We start from the raw sequence: 15,728 nt of genomic DNA on the forward strand, positions 1-15,728 counted from the left end.
AATATTAGGAGCACCTGTGTCTTCTATACCTCGTTAAGTACAAATATAGTGACATATAAGCATTTCTAAGACCTTGTTGTAGTCTTCTCTTCTAGCCAGATATATCATGTGATACATTTTACTGGGCCAACAATGATGCTATGAAAAAATGCACCCTTATGTACTATACAAGTCCTTGTTTGAAAGTCCTAAGTTCCTTCCTTGCCTTACAAACTTAATTGGCTCCTGAAGAAGAATTCACTCATTCCAAAAGAGCAAATGTTTTTGAATATTTTTGGTGACCAAATAAAAATTTAACAAATCATTTTTTATCTAGATTTTCAATCCAAAGTACTAAAGTGGCAGAAACACTATTTCTGCTTGCTATATTGTCAGTAACAGCCTATCTTCTGCAGTCCATATCAGCCTTTTTATGTGAAGAATTCAATAGTTGAGGATTTCAGGAATGGGTTTGATTCCCAAAATGAATTGTTGTTCTGTGAAGAAAAATCTGCATCATTTGTAGCTTTCTAATGCCATAACAACAGTTGCTTCTTCTAATACCGCTGAGTATAAAAATGTAATGGATTACATTGTCTGTTTAGAAGACATGTCACAGCAGAACCAAGGAATTAATAACTAGATAAATAATTTGTATACAATGAATAAAAGTATAAAACAATTTATGAGACTGGTATTAGTTGTACACAGGGTTTAAGCCAAGTGGTTTACATTTAATAAGTGTCACGTGGTAATTACTGTTTTAGTTGATATATGGTACTATGTCACATAACAGATACATCAAAGCACCAGCAATGCTATTCTAGTAACTTTGCAAGTGCTACTATTAAAAAAATATACATTTGCATATTATATACACAAATTAACTTCAGGGCCTTAATATGAATCATGATAAAGGTACTGTACAACATTCATATCACCAATAACTGTGGTAACAATCTCCATACAGAATGACTATGCAGAAATGCATGTACTGGCTGGTTAAGGTTACATTCATTTCCAAGTGCTTTGATAACAGGGTGCCAAATGAATGGACATATGTAACAGTAATAACAAACCAAGGGGTGAGCAAGGACCAGGCATAGTGTTTCAAACAAGTGATACTAACATGAAGGCAAATATGTCTCATCACTGTTTGTAAAAATGTTTCCCATGAACATAGATGGTAGGATTTATTTCATGTTAGCCATAGCTACAGGACTCATTCACCTGGAGTAAACATTATAGTCCTTAAAAAATAAGAAAAGAAACCATTAAATAATGTTATCAGTTTGAATAAGGCTTCCAGTAGGTCTGGTGATCATCTGCATGTTTCTTCCTCTTCTTCTATGTTTCGCATCTGCCACCCTTTACAAGAAACGATCATTGTTTTAAGTCATAGAAGCAATCAGAGCTACATGGTGAAAGTGCTGTCCCAACCTATACAAAGAGATTTTGTGTATCTATGTTTCTTAGTAGTATTTAAACTTCAGCATCTATTTCCAACATTCGAGAGTTTCATTTCTATGGTTTGATGACAGCTTCCATATCTTGGATAGCTGTATTCCATTGCTACCGAGTAAAAAAGCAAATCATGCATTCAGGTTGTGCAGACATTTTGCTTATTTATGCACTGTAGCAAAGAAACTAGCTAACATAATGCATCTGTATACAACTAAAACTTAAAATACATATTTCTGTCCTTTTCCTTATTTAGTGCAAGAATATTTGGTAACTTTTTTTTACACTTACATATGGCAAAACACCTAAAGAGAAATGCAAGGACACAAGCACATTTTTGTTACTTCTATTATGCGCTAGATTTTTGAGGAAGTAACAGCCCCAGAATTTTAGACCCTATGGAAAATCCTTCTGAGTGAGTGGTGTGTCAAGTTACCATCTATTAAACTGCAGCAAAACTCTTAGACTGTAGATACAAGGCAGAGTGAATTCTGTAAACAGCAATTACAGACAGATTTATCCATCACACCCAGTCACAGCTTAACGTACAAAGAACACTCGCCAGCACAGCCAACATTTCATGTCCATACAACCAATGTGCATGCCACACAGATGGCCTTCAGCAGGTAACCATAAGGAGTAATACCCACCCACCCACAGTGTGACCCACCCACAGTGTGAAGTATGAAAATCACGCAGTAAGCACTGGAACAATTTAGCAATCAAACTGATGGCAGGTTCATTTTCAAATATATGTGTAATCTTAGTATTGCCCATATAAGACATGCTGACATCATTCAGCTCATCACAGAAAAACAAAAAAAAGATGCCTTGTCCCATCATATTATACAGAGCACAAAGAACACTGTACATACTTTCCGAGAGTACCACGTATTCTAAAATGAAGCAAAGGGTTCATTGCACTCTTGATAACTGGTGATATTGACAAACAGGAATGACAACAGTGCATTTACTTATTTGGTTATCTTTACATTTAACTACCTCCATACCCACTACACACAAGTGTCTGTGTTCATGAGTGATCCAGGAGTTTGGGGATACTCAAGTGTCTCAGACTTACAGTTTGAAAGTAGAGCTTGAAGGACTCCAAGTCATGCCTGCAGAGAGTGTCATGAGTTTCAGCTCATTAACATAATTACTAAGCTACAGTGCTATCCGTGTGACATGCACTAGTCAAAGTCTCGCGCTCACACTTGTATGACAAGCAGTCACGACAACATGCAGCATAACAGACATGGGCTTCTTTTGCAATACCCAGTTTGTGTGCATATGTGTGTGTGTGACTGACTGGTAGTCCTTGTGAGAAGGTAAAATTCTGGAAGAACTCACAGTGCAAACAGCTGACCTAATCAAGCCAACAGCATGAATGATGTAACCATTCACAATATGACAGTAGTACATATCAAGCCCATATTTCTCTTCCGCTGCCTCTGGCCATCAGCCTGGAAACTATATGACCTCAGGTTCATGCTTGCAAAGCATTTTAATCTCAAGATTAACACTACTGTACTTCACGTCTGTAATATGTTATTGTCAGAAGCTCTATATAGTAGTGTACCATTTGTGTTAGCATTAATGGTGGAAAATACAGATGAAAAATTTAACAAAATGGGGTAGTCTTTTGTGGTAAGAGCAATGTACGTCACATGGGGTACGTGTTTTGGCCCATAGTGCGACTTGGATACCATTCAAGTCTCCAGAATAACAGTCATAGTGTACCTTAAAAGGTGGTAGAGGTCCGTCCTCAGTTTTTGTCTAGTAAGCAGCATCATATGAGAGCTAAGTTCCATCTGGTACAGTTCCTATGAGCTGTGCATGAGAATCACTGCTATTCAGTAATAAATAAAAAAGAAAATAAAACAAGGAGCCTTTGGGACATTAAATAATCTTCTCTTTTCTTTACATCTCTTATTTCTTCTTATTTAAAAAAAAACAACATTCTTTTGATCTCCAGTGCTCCTACAATCCTGTTCCAAAGAAGGAAGGGAAGGATAATGACAAATGTCAGGTTTGTCTGCGTCCTTCTGATCACCGGCATGTATGCATTTCCACTAGTTTGCGACACTGTTTACACTTCACAAAACAGCACCAGTGGAATTTACAGCTACACCTTTCGACTACTTCAACCTCCTCTGTGTGGAAGCCTCTGCCACAACACATCAGCTCACATCCATCAATTGCTTTTGAGGTTTTGTTGCATTGACGCCCTGCAGTACCTAGAACTCCATTCTTCAAGTCATGTTCACAGAAATCTGGGCTAGAATCTAGATACACCAAATCTTCATCAGTGTGAGGTTTGAACTGTGCATTTTTGGGGACTAATACTTTTGTAGAGCCGACTTTCTTCTGCTCAACTTCTGTAGCCCCATCAAACTTCTCCTTTAAGACATTTCCAACTTTCCTAAAAGGCGGCATGGCCTTCCAGCAGGTTTTGACTTCACACGAGCCTGAGACGCCATGACACTTACATTCAACTCTCATATTGTTTAGGATGGCCTGTAACAAAAAATGCACATATGTTTTAGTACATTTTATACTTAACTTCCTTCAATGATACTGTTTTATTTCACTCAGAATTTTGTGGTTTGATCACGCAATAATTAAATTTCAGCAGATTTTATGCTTAGATTAACTGTTAGACACATAGAAAACTTTAATTATCCAAAGTGTAACCAAAAGTTAATCAGATCATAGTATATATTTATCTTTCATGAGTAAAAAATTAGATTTCCAAAAATACCAAACATTTAGTGTATATCCTATCTATTTCAATGCAAGTCTTTCAAGTACTGTAATAAGCTTGAGTTGAATGCAACATTTATTTTCTTTGACTGATAGTAAAAGCATAGTACTAACATAATTAATCTTCAATTGCATTAAAACATTCACATCATCTTGGGCTTTACACTGAAACCCTGCTGCACAAATCTTCCATTTATTTAATCAACACTCACTGGACAAAAAGGATTTCTTCTGATTAATAGCTTCCCTGGCATATCTTGCTCAATGTTTTTTTTTATTGTATCTTAAATATGTACTTCAGTGACTGCAGTTCTGAAGAGTTTGATTTAAAAATGCCAGTTGTCATGTCATGTGCCATAGGATATAGCATGTACTGCTATACAGTCATTGTTTGCTGTGCAGTAGAATGCTTGTAAATTTCAATAATGTTTGCCTGTTGATGAATTTGCATAATACTGTTATGCACTATCAAATTCTTTGTCTTGTGGCTTGGCTCATAGCTAAAGATGATCATCGGAAACACCTGCCCTTGAGGTTAACAAACAAAGAAATACATAATACCTCATATTTTATAATCTGTTATTTGTGCAGCCATTCAGTATATAAGCGGCAATCTTACCTGTCAATCCCGATAAGGTAGAGTTTCTGAAGAACTGCATTGTTTTTCTATTGGGATAGTCACAGAGCCTCTGACATTAAAGTGATGGTGTGCCACTAAAGCTGGAATGTTAACTCCAGTGTCTACATTTCTTCTCATCGAATGCTTTACAAATAATGCTGTCTCCTTTTGGGGCAATATAATTATAACTTCATTCAAAATGTATGTATTGTGTTTGGGAATGTAGTTTGCAATGTCTGTTTTCCATAAAATATGTGTATTTATAACTAGTTTGCTTCATCACAGTATGGTATCAGAAAAATGAAAACAATGTTGGCACAATGTTATGATATATCCAGCACAGGAATTACTTAACCACAACACACCAATAGCAATACCACATGTGGAATACGGAAATGGAAATGCATTTTGACCACACCTATGAAAACTGCATTCTGTGCCAAGCATTTTCCGGTTTGATATAAATCCTGTTCTAAATTCTAGATAAAGTGCAAGTTTTAAACTTTTACTCTCCACATATATAAAACACCTTTTTAGAAACATTCATATTAATAATACTACCAGTGTAATGTAAACATCACCTGAGAATAGCTTCATTTATTTAGGCTGGCAAATATTTGTCAGTACATCTCTAACTGACAAAAATGTGACTGAATTGTGCACCCTCATTGAACAAACATCCATGTCATTACCTAGTCCTCAGTGAATAAATGTAAAACTCTTAATGGCTACAATACCACCAAAATGCTTGGTGGGATTTACTGTCCCAAGATCAACACACAAAATCAATACAATATCTCCTGAGAAAAGCCACCAAAGTTTTGTTATGTCTCCCTCCCTTTGCCCAGTAAATGTAACTTAAGAAGTTCACAGAAAACGACTTCAGCAGTTTCTTCAAATTACTCAGATCCTCCTTAAAAAGAATAATACCAGATTGTACTAAGTTATTTTTTGTAAAACAAAGCAATTGGCATTGTTTTTCTTATACTTCTCCCCCCATAAACAGACTAACTTAAGTTCTCATTACGTGTCACAGCTTCTGTAGCAGTGAATTGTATTTTCCACAAATTCTGTTTGTAAAGTGAGCTGGTGCTCCCAGCCTAGACATGTCAACTCTCCTTACAATCAGAAAATAGTGTTTGCCATGACTGAGTTAGAACATTTGTTCCCAGCCAATAAAAGTCATACAGTTGCTATGACAATCCTATTCTAAAATTATTTCATGTGTTTTATTTATTTATTTATTTGCTCTTTACTGACAGGGTTAGTACCACTACACCAGTGCCTTCTTTTTAGGGGGAATCATACTAGGACTAGGAAAAATTTGGCCAGAGCACTTCCCATGTTCTTTTATTTTCAGTAAGTGCTAAACAATCTTTTTCATCCATCTGAGGCCTCAATGACCGAGCAGATGAAGCCTTAGCTTAACATCCCATTCAAAGGACAGCACACCCCCAATGATACACTGCAGTGTTGGAATTGGGAAAATAATCCAAGTACCTGGTGTGGGAATACAATCTACAGCCTTCTGATCTTCTAGTACCAAAGGGAAGTTAACCACCTGTTGAGCCACTGACACTCCTAACAATTCTGTCCCAAAACATTGCTAATTTAAGCACATTCCAACTCCAAACAGTAAATTAAAAAACAGCCAAGACTAGCTATTTATAATGAAAGTTTTGTCACCAATAGGTACAGGGTACATTAATTTGTCATGTTTGGTTTCCAGATATGAATGAAAAAACTGGGTTGAATGCAACACTGATATCCACGGGAACTAAGGCATGCAGCCCAAAGCAAATTATCTGAACAAAATAAATGAGAATTCTATGAAATGTCAATTCAGGAAAGTTTTAATTAAAGACAATTTTTTTAAGATGATTTGTTTTCATCTGATTTCCCGTTTTAAGAATTTGTTTATAGTTCAGTTGGCTGTGTATGCTGTTCTCTCAATAAACTAAACTGAACCATGACAACATTACTGCATGGTGAAACACAGACTGTAATAGCAGACAAGAATCCCTTAGCCCACCTAGTATGATACCTGATACAGTGCTTTCCCATTGGTTAAGGTACAGGCCCTTCTTAACCAATAGCATACTTTCTTACTGATCCATTGCCTTACAGACAATATATAATGTATGTAATTTTCTCTCTCTTCATATATATTTATAATTTATATCTAATAAATGCTTGAGTTCTTTCAGTGTTTGGATGCTACAGCTTCATCACTTGCTAAACTACTGTCATCCTGTCTATGAGGAAAGTCCTTTTCATGATACCTTACATGTCCACTTCTTCCATTCAGAGTGTGCCTCCAACTGTCCAGTTTCTATCTTTTTAAATGATGGTGCACCTGTTGCAGTCTGCTAATTTCCTTGAGGTAGCTCTCCCAACACTTGCTGATGATCTGCAACCTCTGAATGTTAATTTATCTTTAAATGGCTTCAGGATCACAGCCAGCTCAGCTGCTATTTGAAAAGTAAGACAGTTGTCATCAAAAGTCATCTTATTGAGACAAATTGTACAAATTTGGTGTTCCTGTGCCCTGCTTCAGAAAAGGCCAGTTTCATGAATGCCTTTCTGTAATAATGCATATGTAAAGTTTAACGTTTTTAAGGTTAGAGTTGAGATCTGGGTAGAGGTTAGAGTTAATGCTCCAAAGTTACAGCTACAGTATCGGTTAATGTTTGGTTTAGGATTAAGTTTAGGGTTAGGTTTAAGGTTAAGATTAGGGACACAGGGGTGTTGAGTACTGTACTAGGGGTTAAGATTTGATGATTAAAATTAATGTCCCTGTTGGTATTTTGTGAGTTATCGTAGAATGGGTCTTTCAACTAACTGTGATGTCAATACTTTTTATCGATGGTGACTTTATGAACTTGCTTTTAGTGACATGTCTGCCACTCAACTATACATGTAAAATAAGAACTTTAGTTTTGTATTTGTGATGCTTCATTAGGTGCAATTTATAATCCCACTCCCCTTCATATTGCTTTCCTATGTAATTCTTTATCTTTTGGGCACATGATATGACATATATATCTGCTTTTGTTATTAATATTTAATCATCAGCTGTGTAATCCACTGCTGGTTTTCTCTATGGTATAATGTTAGACTTTCCTATGCTGTATTTAATCTGCTGTATCATTCTCCCAGGTTTCCTTGTCTTTTATCTCCCTCTCTAGCTTATCCTGCATTTTAGCACCATTACTAATTATTATATTATCTGGAAAAAAAAAGATACATTTTTCCTTCAGAAGTTTTGCAGTGTCTCATGCAATGCCATTGAGACATGGACGGTATTTCACAAACAATCCTTCTTTCCTGGCAGTGGACTTCATTTACTATTTCCCTCTTTATCTTACTGTCCAGCCAATGCTTTGACCCTGACACCAGAATAATATCATCTCTGAATCTGTTTAACTTGTATACTGAACGTTGGTACCTTAGAGAAATAGCAATGTTGAAATAGTGTAGGATTGCATTATTAGTTATATGCATTAGATTTAGTAGTAGCATTTGGCTCATTATGAACAGTAAGGCCGGTAGCACTCAGCATACATAAGTAATGTTGCCTGAGGAAGGCAGCATATTATATAGAATCTTATATTGTTCAGTATTGTCTCACTGGGGCAGCATTTCAGGCCAGTATCTCAGCACTTCTTGTCTGAAATTGATTACTGCACTCTGTACCACATTCAGGTCTGTGTCACCATATCACAGTACATGACACAATAAATTATAACAACCAACATCAGAGTGGTTACCTTCCTTCCAGCTTCGTTGTTGTGGAGGTTCATCAGGGCTCTGCTGGATGATGCACCTTTACTTCTCTCCCTTACATCAACAAACGACTGTGAGAAAGCGACTCCGTAAGCTATATTGTCAGAACATCCAGACCACTGAAATCCTGTAATGAAAGAACCTGCTTAGAAACTCTTGCATATAAACAAATTCAGTCTTTCTTCAGAGCCACAGCAGTGTTGCACATCATGTGAAAGAAATAAGCAGCACTTGAAGGGAATAAATTATTACAAAAGTTTGGGTGTTGTAGATAGTAGACATAGGCAGTCGAGTTGCAACATATCAGAGCAGAGTCAGCAGATTTACAATATAGGAAAAATCACAGTCCTTCAAAGGAAAAGAAGGGAACGAGAGTCTTGTGAGAAGGTGAGACAAAGTAAGTAGGAATACAAATCTAACTGCGGGAGTACTTTGATGGGGAATTGCTGAATGATGTACAAATTGTAAAATCAATCAATATCAAAAGATTCTGCTGCATTCTGCTGCTGCTGGATAACATTTTACAGTTTTACTCTAACTTTGATGCAGCATACCTGTAGGGTGTTACCATTCATTCAGAAGACCAGCACTCTCCTTTCTAAAAGTACAGGCCATGTTATAATCCAGGCAACCGATATGTTTGTGAGTTCTAAGAAAAGTAAACAGACCACGGTGGTAGTTAAGTGTTTGGGTATCTTAGATAAAGAGGGATGGTAACCACAATCAGAAAAAATAAGCCGTAAGGAATTGGCTTATACTGTCCTGTAAAAGGCATACGAAGATTTTTGATTTTTGGGCTAGATGGGTATCACAAATTGTACATAATTTTGCAAATATCACCTTTTCTTTCCTTTCCTTTGAAAAACCATACCAGGTGAATTTGGTCTCTGGAAGCAGATAGAGCATTTAATGAACTGAGAAGAATTTACCCAGCATACAGATGCTTTAGAGGTACATTTGGGAGCAGTGCTGTCTCAATATATTCAAGATAGGGATCACTGAGTGTGTGTTATATTAGCATAACATTAAACAATGCTGAAAAACTTCACCCAGAGGAAAATTATTTGATAGTGAAGTGGGACTTCTGTTCCTTAAAACATCACATATTGGGTAACAACCTGGCAACTGACCATGTCTCAAAACAATAGCTTTGTAAACAGACAGACTGCAATACAAGTTGTACTGATGGATAACATAGGTTCATAGGTAGGTACTAGGCTATTGGCCTAGGGCCTATATACGCCTAGCCAAAAAGGCACCGTAGCTTTCGCCACCCAAGAAAATTATTTTCCTGTGCCTCTATCGAGCAGAGCCACAGAGGTGATCCTCGGAGTGAATTTCCTATTTCCCATCCAATCATCAAGATTTTTCATGAAGAGTGCTAATGAGGAGCTTTGTTTGATATAGATAGGCAGTTTGTTTCAGAGTATGGGAAGTCTCTGGGACAGGAATCTATCCCTCCAGCCAGGGTTACCACCTGTCCCACTTTGCGAGGGACAGTCCCTCTTTGGGCGGCTGTGTCCTGCAAAAAAATTGAAAAAAATGGCAAATGTCCTGAGATTTTAGGACAAAAATATCTCCTATATTTTCTTTAATAGTTGTATAAAACAGTTATTTTGTATCTGAAACACCTACATATTATAATAAACAGAATAAGCAACTCAACTGCTACAAGAATAAGCTTTTATTCTGGCAAAAAAGTGAATTTCTGTCCTTTGTACTGGCCTTGCAAAATCTGACGTTTCTACAAAAAATGTCCCACTTTGGGCATTTGGAAAGGTGGCAACCCTACCTCCAGCATGTTCTGTTTATTGTGGTGGCAAGCTTTAGGTCCCTAGAGCATGTAGTTTGGAAGGAGTGGGATTTCTTTAAGTGGAGCATGTCCAACAGTTTTGGGTTTGACATAGCTTTGTATGTTAGGCAGAGATCACCTCTGAGTAGGCGATATGCGACAGAGTAAAGCTGGAGTTTTTTGAGATGGTCTGCGTAGGGAATCTGTTTGAGGCCAGTAATCCTCTTTGTGAGGTATTTCTGTGGCCTTTCCAGTTGTTGTAGATGTCTTGTGAGGTACATACAAAAAGGGGCGTTGTACTCTATAATGGGTCTAATGAGTGATGAGTAGAGGGGAACAATGACCTCTTTTTTCCTGGATGAGAAACCTGTTTTGATGAGGTGTGCTACGTAGAAGGATTTCCTGACTACTGTGGTGATGTGATTATCGAAGGAGAGACTACTGCCCACCTGTGTCCCAAGGTCTCTTATCATACTTTCGGTGTTAAGTAGACTACCACCTATGTGGTAGCGCATGGGTACAGAGTTTTTACCAAAGGGGGTGACAATGCACTTTTTGGCATTGAGCTTGAGGCCATGGCTTTGACACCAGGCATCTGTCTCAGTGAGGCCCTTTTGTAGGATGTCCACATCATTAGGAGTTGTGATTATGGCTCCTAGTTTGCAGTCATCTGTGAACTTCATTAGCCAACGACCTTCTGTGTTAGCATGTACTTCAGAAAAGTAGATACCAAACAAGAGAGGACCCAGGACTGAACCCTGTGGTACTCTACTTGTCACTGGTCTGAAGTCGGATTTGGAGTCTGCTACTTTCACAGTGTGGATTCTGTCAGTGAGCCAGTTGGCAACTCATCTTGTGACATAGGGATTTATATCTAGTTTAGTGAGTTTATCTATAATTCCAGAATGGGGGATGGTGTCAAAAGCCTTGGTGAGATCTAGATAGGCTGTGGTGAATGCTTCATAGAAGTCTATCGGGTTTAGGAGACATGATCTGCCTTTTACAAACCCGAACTGGGTGGGGTCCAGAGTTTGGAGATTACCAATGTCTTTGTTTATAAGTTCCATGATGATACATTCTATGGCCTTGCAGACCAGGCTCATTAAGCTAATGGGGCGGTAGTTTTTGGGGTCCGTGGTGGCTCCTCCTTTGTGGAGTGGGATAACCATTGCTGTGAGCCATTCAGTGGGCACAGAGCCTGATGTGAGGCTATGATTGAACATGATGCTTAGGTAGGGTGCCAGTTCATTCTGTAGTTCATGTAGAATGCAGCCTGGGATGTTGTCAGGTCCCATGGATGCTGTGTTCTTGGCTTTGGAGAGTGTGTTTTTTACCTGTGCAGCCATGATTACAGAAACTTTGCATTCTTCCGGTATAGAGATGGGCCCTTTAGGGGGTGAGAGGGGGGTAAAGTTAACACTGAACCTATCTGTCAGGATGTTGGCAATATCACTTGATTTAGTGCCATTGTGCTGTAACTCAGAGCAGGTCTGATTGTTGCCATTGAGATTCTTGACATAGCTATAGAATGCTTTGTGGTTGTCTTTAGAATCAGTGGCAGTTTTGTTTTCGTAACTAGCTTTGGAGGATTTTATGAGGGATCTCAGCTTCTAACTGAGGCTGACCACAGAGTTCCTCCAATCATGGGATTTTACTCTTTTTTGCAACAGTTTCATTCTTCTGTTGTAGAGTTTGTTAATAGCAGGGGACCACCAGATTGGCTTCCTTTTTTTGGAGGATAGCATCTTGGTTCTGTTAGGGATAGCACGATCCATGCACTCGTGTAAGTGCTTATAAAGTGCATTTGTGAAGGATTCAGCAGTCATACATCTATTGTCCATCTGCATGGGTGTCGAGAAGTTTGCTACTTCTGTCTTAAGAAGCGTGAAGTTGGCTTTGGAGAAATTTTTTATGGTGGTTTCCCTAATGGTGGGTGGGGGCAGGATGTGGATGTCTAGGGTGATTAGCTTGTGTCGGATCTGACCAACGAGGAACTGACATCTGGTGTGGAACACCAGTTGCCCATGTTGGTAATGACCAAGTCTAGGATATTGCTGCCCCTGGTGGGGGTGTGGATACGTTGATCCATGGCGTTGGAATTTATGAATTCCAGAAAACGTTCAGCAAAATAGTTGGTACATGAGTAGTTTTCCCAGTTAATGTTGGGGGGAGTTGAATTCACCCATTATTAGGGTGTTGGGTTGTACCCTAATATTTTCCAGTGTATCAAGAAATGAGGAGTGGGAATCCTGGGGCATGGTGGGGGATCTGTAGCAAGTTACAATTTGGATTGCGATCTTGCCCAGAGTTAGTTGCACTTGGATAATCTCGGATACATTATGCTGAGCAACTAGCCTGGAGGTGTGGATATCCTTAATGAATATGGACACGCCTCCTCCTTTAGTGTTTCAGTCCAGGTTAGGTGGCCGAAAGATGTGGTATGAATTATAACCTGGTAATGCAGGGGTGCTCTCTGGAGCCTTGAACCAGGTCTCTGTCACTGCACAGATGTCGATGTTCTCCATTTTAAGGAGTGCCTCGAGTGAATGCATTTTGAGGTTTAGACTTCTAGCATAGAGTAGCATTACCCTCAGATTTTGCTTACTTGTACCTGTTACGGTGGTGAATTTGTCATTTGAACCTTGCCTAAAAAGGCACTATAGGGATGGCAAGAGCCTTAGCCAGTATTTGGAATCCCAAGGGCGACAGGTGCAGGCCATCTCTGGCAAAGCATCGTGATCTGTCGATCATGTCATCCCAGGCAGACAGATACTGGATCCCCTTAGAATGACACCAGAAGCTTAGCCAATTGTTGAAGTCAATCATTTTGTCCTTGTACTGTGGTATGATTCTGAGTGATGGCAGGATGCTACTCAGGGCTAGCATAATACCTGCCTGGGCTACAAGATCAGAGAGCTCCTCCATGTCTCTTTTCATGTAGTCCAAGGAGGTACTTCTCAGGTCATTCACACCAACATGGACAATGACAGAGTCATATTTGTACTTGTTGTGGCGTGACCTGAGTGCAGGCGTTATGTGGTGGATCCTGGCACCCGACAGGCTGCTGACAGTAACTTTCTCCTTGTTTAGCCTAGTGAGTGGAACATCAGTGTGCCTGACTATAGAGTCACCTATGACTAGAGTGTTGGGTACGTTGTTATGCCTTATGGGCTGTGGTTGAGTGGCACACTGAGTTTGTGGGCTATGTGTCTTTTGGGTTATGTCCTCCAGCCCTACTAATACACAGTGACCCATAGACCAGGATTAGCTAATAGGAATGTTGATGGAGTGTTGAGATTCCACAGTCCATCACAATGAGTCCAAAAATTGACAGGTTTGTTTTGGGAGGGGGTAGTCATAAAAGGTTAGGTATAGCAAAATGTATATGCATTTAAAAGTGTTTAAAAGTGACTGGTGCATGGAAAATTATCACAACATTCTAGCCAGAAAACTGAATACTTTCGCTGGTTGATTGCCAATTACAGCTCGTATAAAAGATTGCAGTTAAACAGCAGAAATTCTGGAAGTCAGTTTCTAAATCAGAGGGTCAGTGGTGGATAAGCAGGTACCTGGTCGATGCTCCAGGAATCATGGAGTTGTTAGCTCATTTGAGGCTCTTTGCTGGATTTATCCTAGTGGAGTAACTTCTGTTGCAGAGTTGGAACAAAAGTCAGGGTGAGGCCTATGGCTATATTACATACATCCCGCTTTTGAAAAGTTTTATGGTGCCAAGGCTGGCTATTATCATTTTCTTTCTTTCTTTCTTTCTAGAGTAATAACCTTATGCCTTTATAGACTTGTGCCTCCAATGTCTTTTCAGTGTCTATAATGCAACATGCTTTTGGTCAATTTACAAGTTTATTGTCCCACAACTTGTTGATAAAAAAAAAACATTGAATCTCACCCCAGCAAACTTGCAAAAAACATGCTAAAACACAGGTCTATCCCCCCTGCAGGACATATATTAAAGCCCATTTCAAAGGTTCACTGTGATGACTTGTGATACTTTTTTTTGTTTATAATGTGCAGGTTGATGAAACTGCAGTTTGGCTTATAAATATAAATCCTGTATATTTATGCATGTGTTTGTATGTATATATGTAGACAGACACCTGCATAACTTTATTCTAAGTATCACTGGTTACAGCCTCTATGAATATAAAGTTATGCTGCTCAGAGTTTTTGTTTTGCAAGGAAGGAGGCCCATTTCCATCTTCATATGATCCTTTTGAAATGAAACCAGATGGAATGTTGACAGACTGCAAGATTAGCTATATCTGAGCGTTTTGCACACTCAGAGCAGTAAACTAAAGATGCACTTTGGTGAATCAGTGCTGAGCACAAGTAACTGATAGTGGTGCAACATGCATACTTTTTTCAAAAAAATACAGGTATTGTGTAACACATGCACACACAAACTGAACACTGACATATACTTCTTTTTTAAATAAATCTAAAAAGTAATTTTTTACTGCAAGGGCTACCTTATTCCACAATCTTGGGAGGTGTTGTGTAATTGGGTCTATATTAGAACACCGAACTTTAAAAATTTCGAGTGTTCTAATATCGACCCGTTTTCAGCGAACGCTGAAAATATCCAAGAAACAGAAAACCGAATTTTTTCCTAGGGAAAGAATTTGGTTGTCCATTTCTGTTGCTTCGGTATTTTCAGCGCTGTGGTGGAAAGTTACGGGTCAGGTTCAGGTAAGTGTACGATTGTGAGGACGTGAGGGTTAGGGTGGGTTAGGTGAGTTAGGGTTAGGGCGCGGGTCAGGTAAGTGTGCGATTGTGTGGATGTGAGGGTTAGAGCGGGGTACGTGAGTTAGGGTTAGGGCACGGGTGAAGTGACTGTGCGATAGTGATGGACCTTAGGGTTAGGGTTTGGGTTAAGGTAAGTGGATAGTTAGTGGTGTATGTATAGTTTAGTGTAGGGTTAGGTGTAAGAGTTTAGGTGTATGTGTGCGTGGATTGCTGTTTGTTTGGTGTGCTTGTGTTGTGTGTTTGTGATTTGTAACGGCACATTTTTTTCCCTAGGAAATAATTCACTGTTCTGTATGTTCGATGTTTTAAATTTTCGATTAATCATCATCTTCTTTCGGCTGTTCCCGTTAGGGCACGCCACAGCAGATCACCTGTTTCCATTTCTTCCTGTCCTCTGCATCTTGCTCTGTCACACCAACCAACTGCATGTCCTCTCTCACTACATCTATAAACCTTATCTTAGGCCTTCCTCTTTTTCTGTTACCTGGTAGCTTCATCCTTAGCATCTTTTTTCCCAATATACTCAGCATCCCTCCTCAGCACATGTCCAAACCAACGTAATCATGC

General features: G+C 39.0%; 1 protein-coding gene across 2 annotated transcripts in view; it reads right to left on the minus strand.

Annotated features, from left to right (window-relative positions):
• Positions 1-645: 645 nt before the first annotated feature.
• WNT4 (Wnt family member 4) overlaps positions 646-15,728 on the minus strand; it is a 208,080-nt gene continuing 192,997 nt past the window's right edge. For both annotated transcript variants that reach the window (XM_044061884.1, XM_044061885.1), the window contains exons 4-5: positions 8,593-8,735; positions 646-3,957 (exon numbers count right to left, since the gene is read on the minus strand). In XM_044061884.1, the coding sequence (XP_043917819.1) occupies positions 3,490-3,957; positions 8,593-8,735 (611 nt within the window). In that variant the 3' untranslated portion in view covers positions 646-3,489. The remainder of the gene's footprint in view (positions 3,958-8,592; positions 8,736-15,728) is intronic.

This window comes from Protopterus annectens, chromosome 2.part0 (assembly GCF_019279795.1).
Source record: "Protopterus annectens isolate FY-2018-M chromosome 2.part0, PAN1.0, whole genome shotgun sequence".
NCBI lineage: Eukaryota > Metazoa > Chordata > Ceratodontiformes > Protopteridae > Protopterus > Protopterus annectens.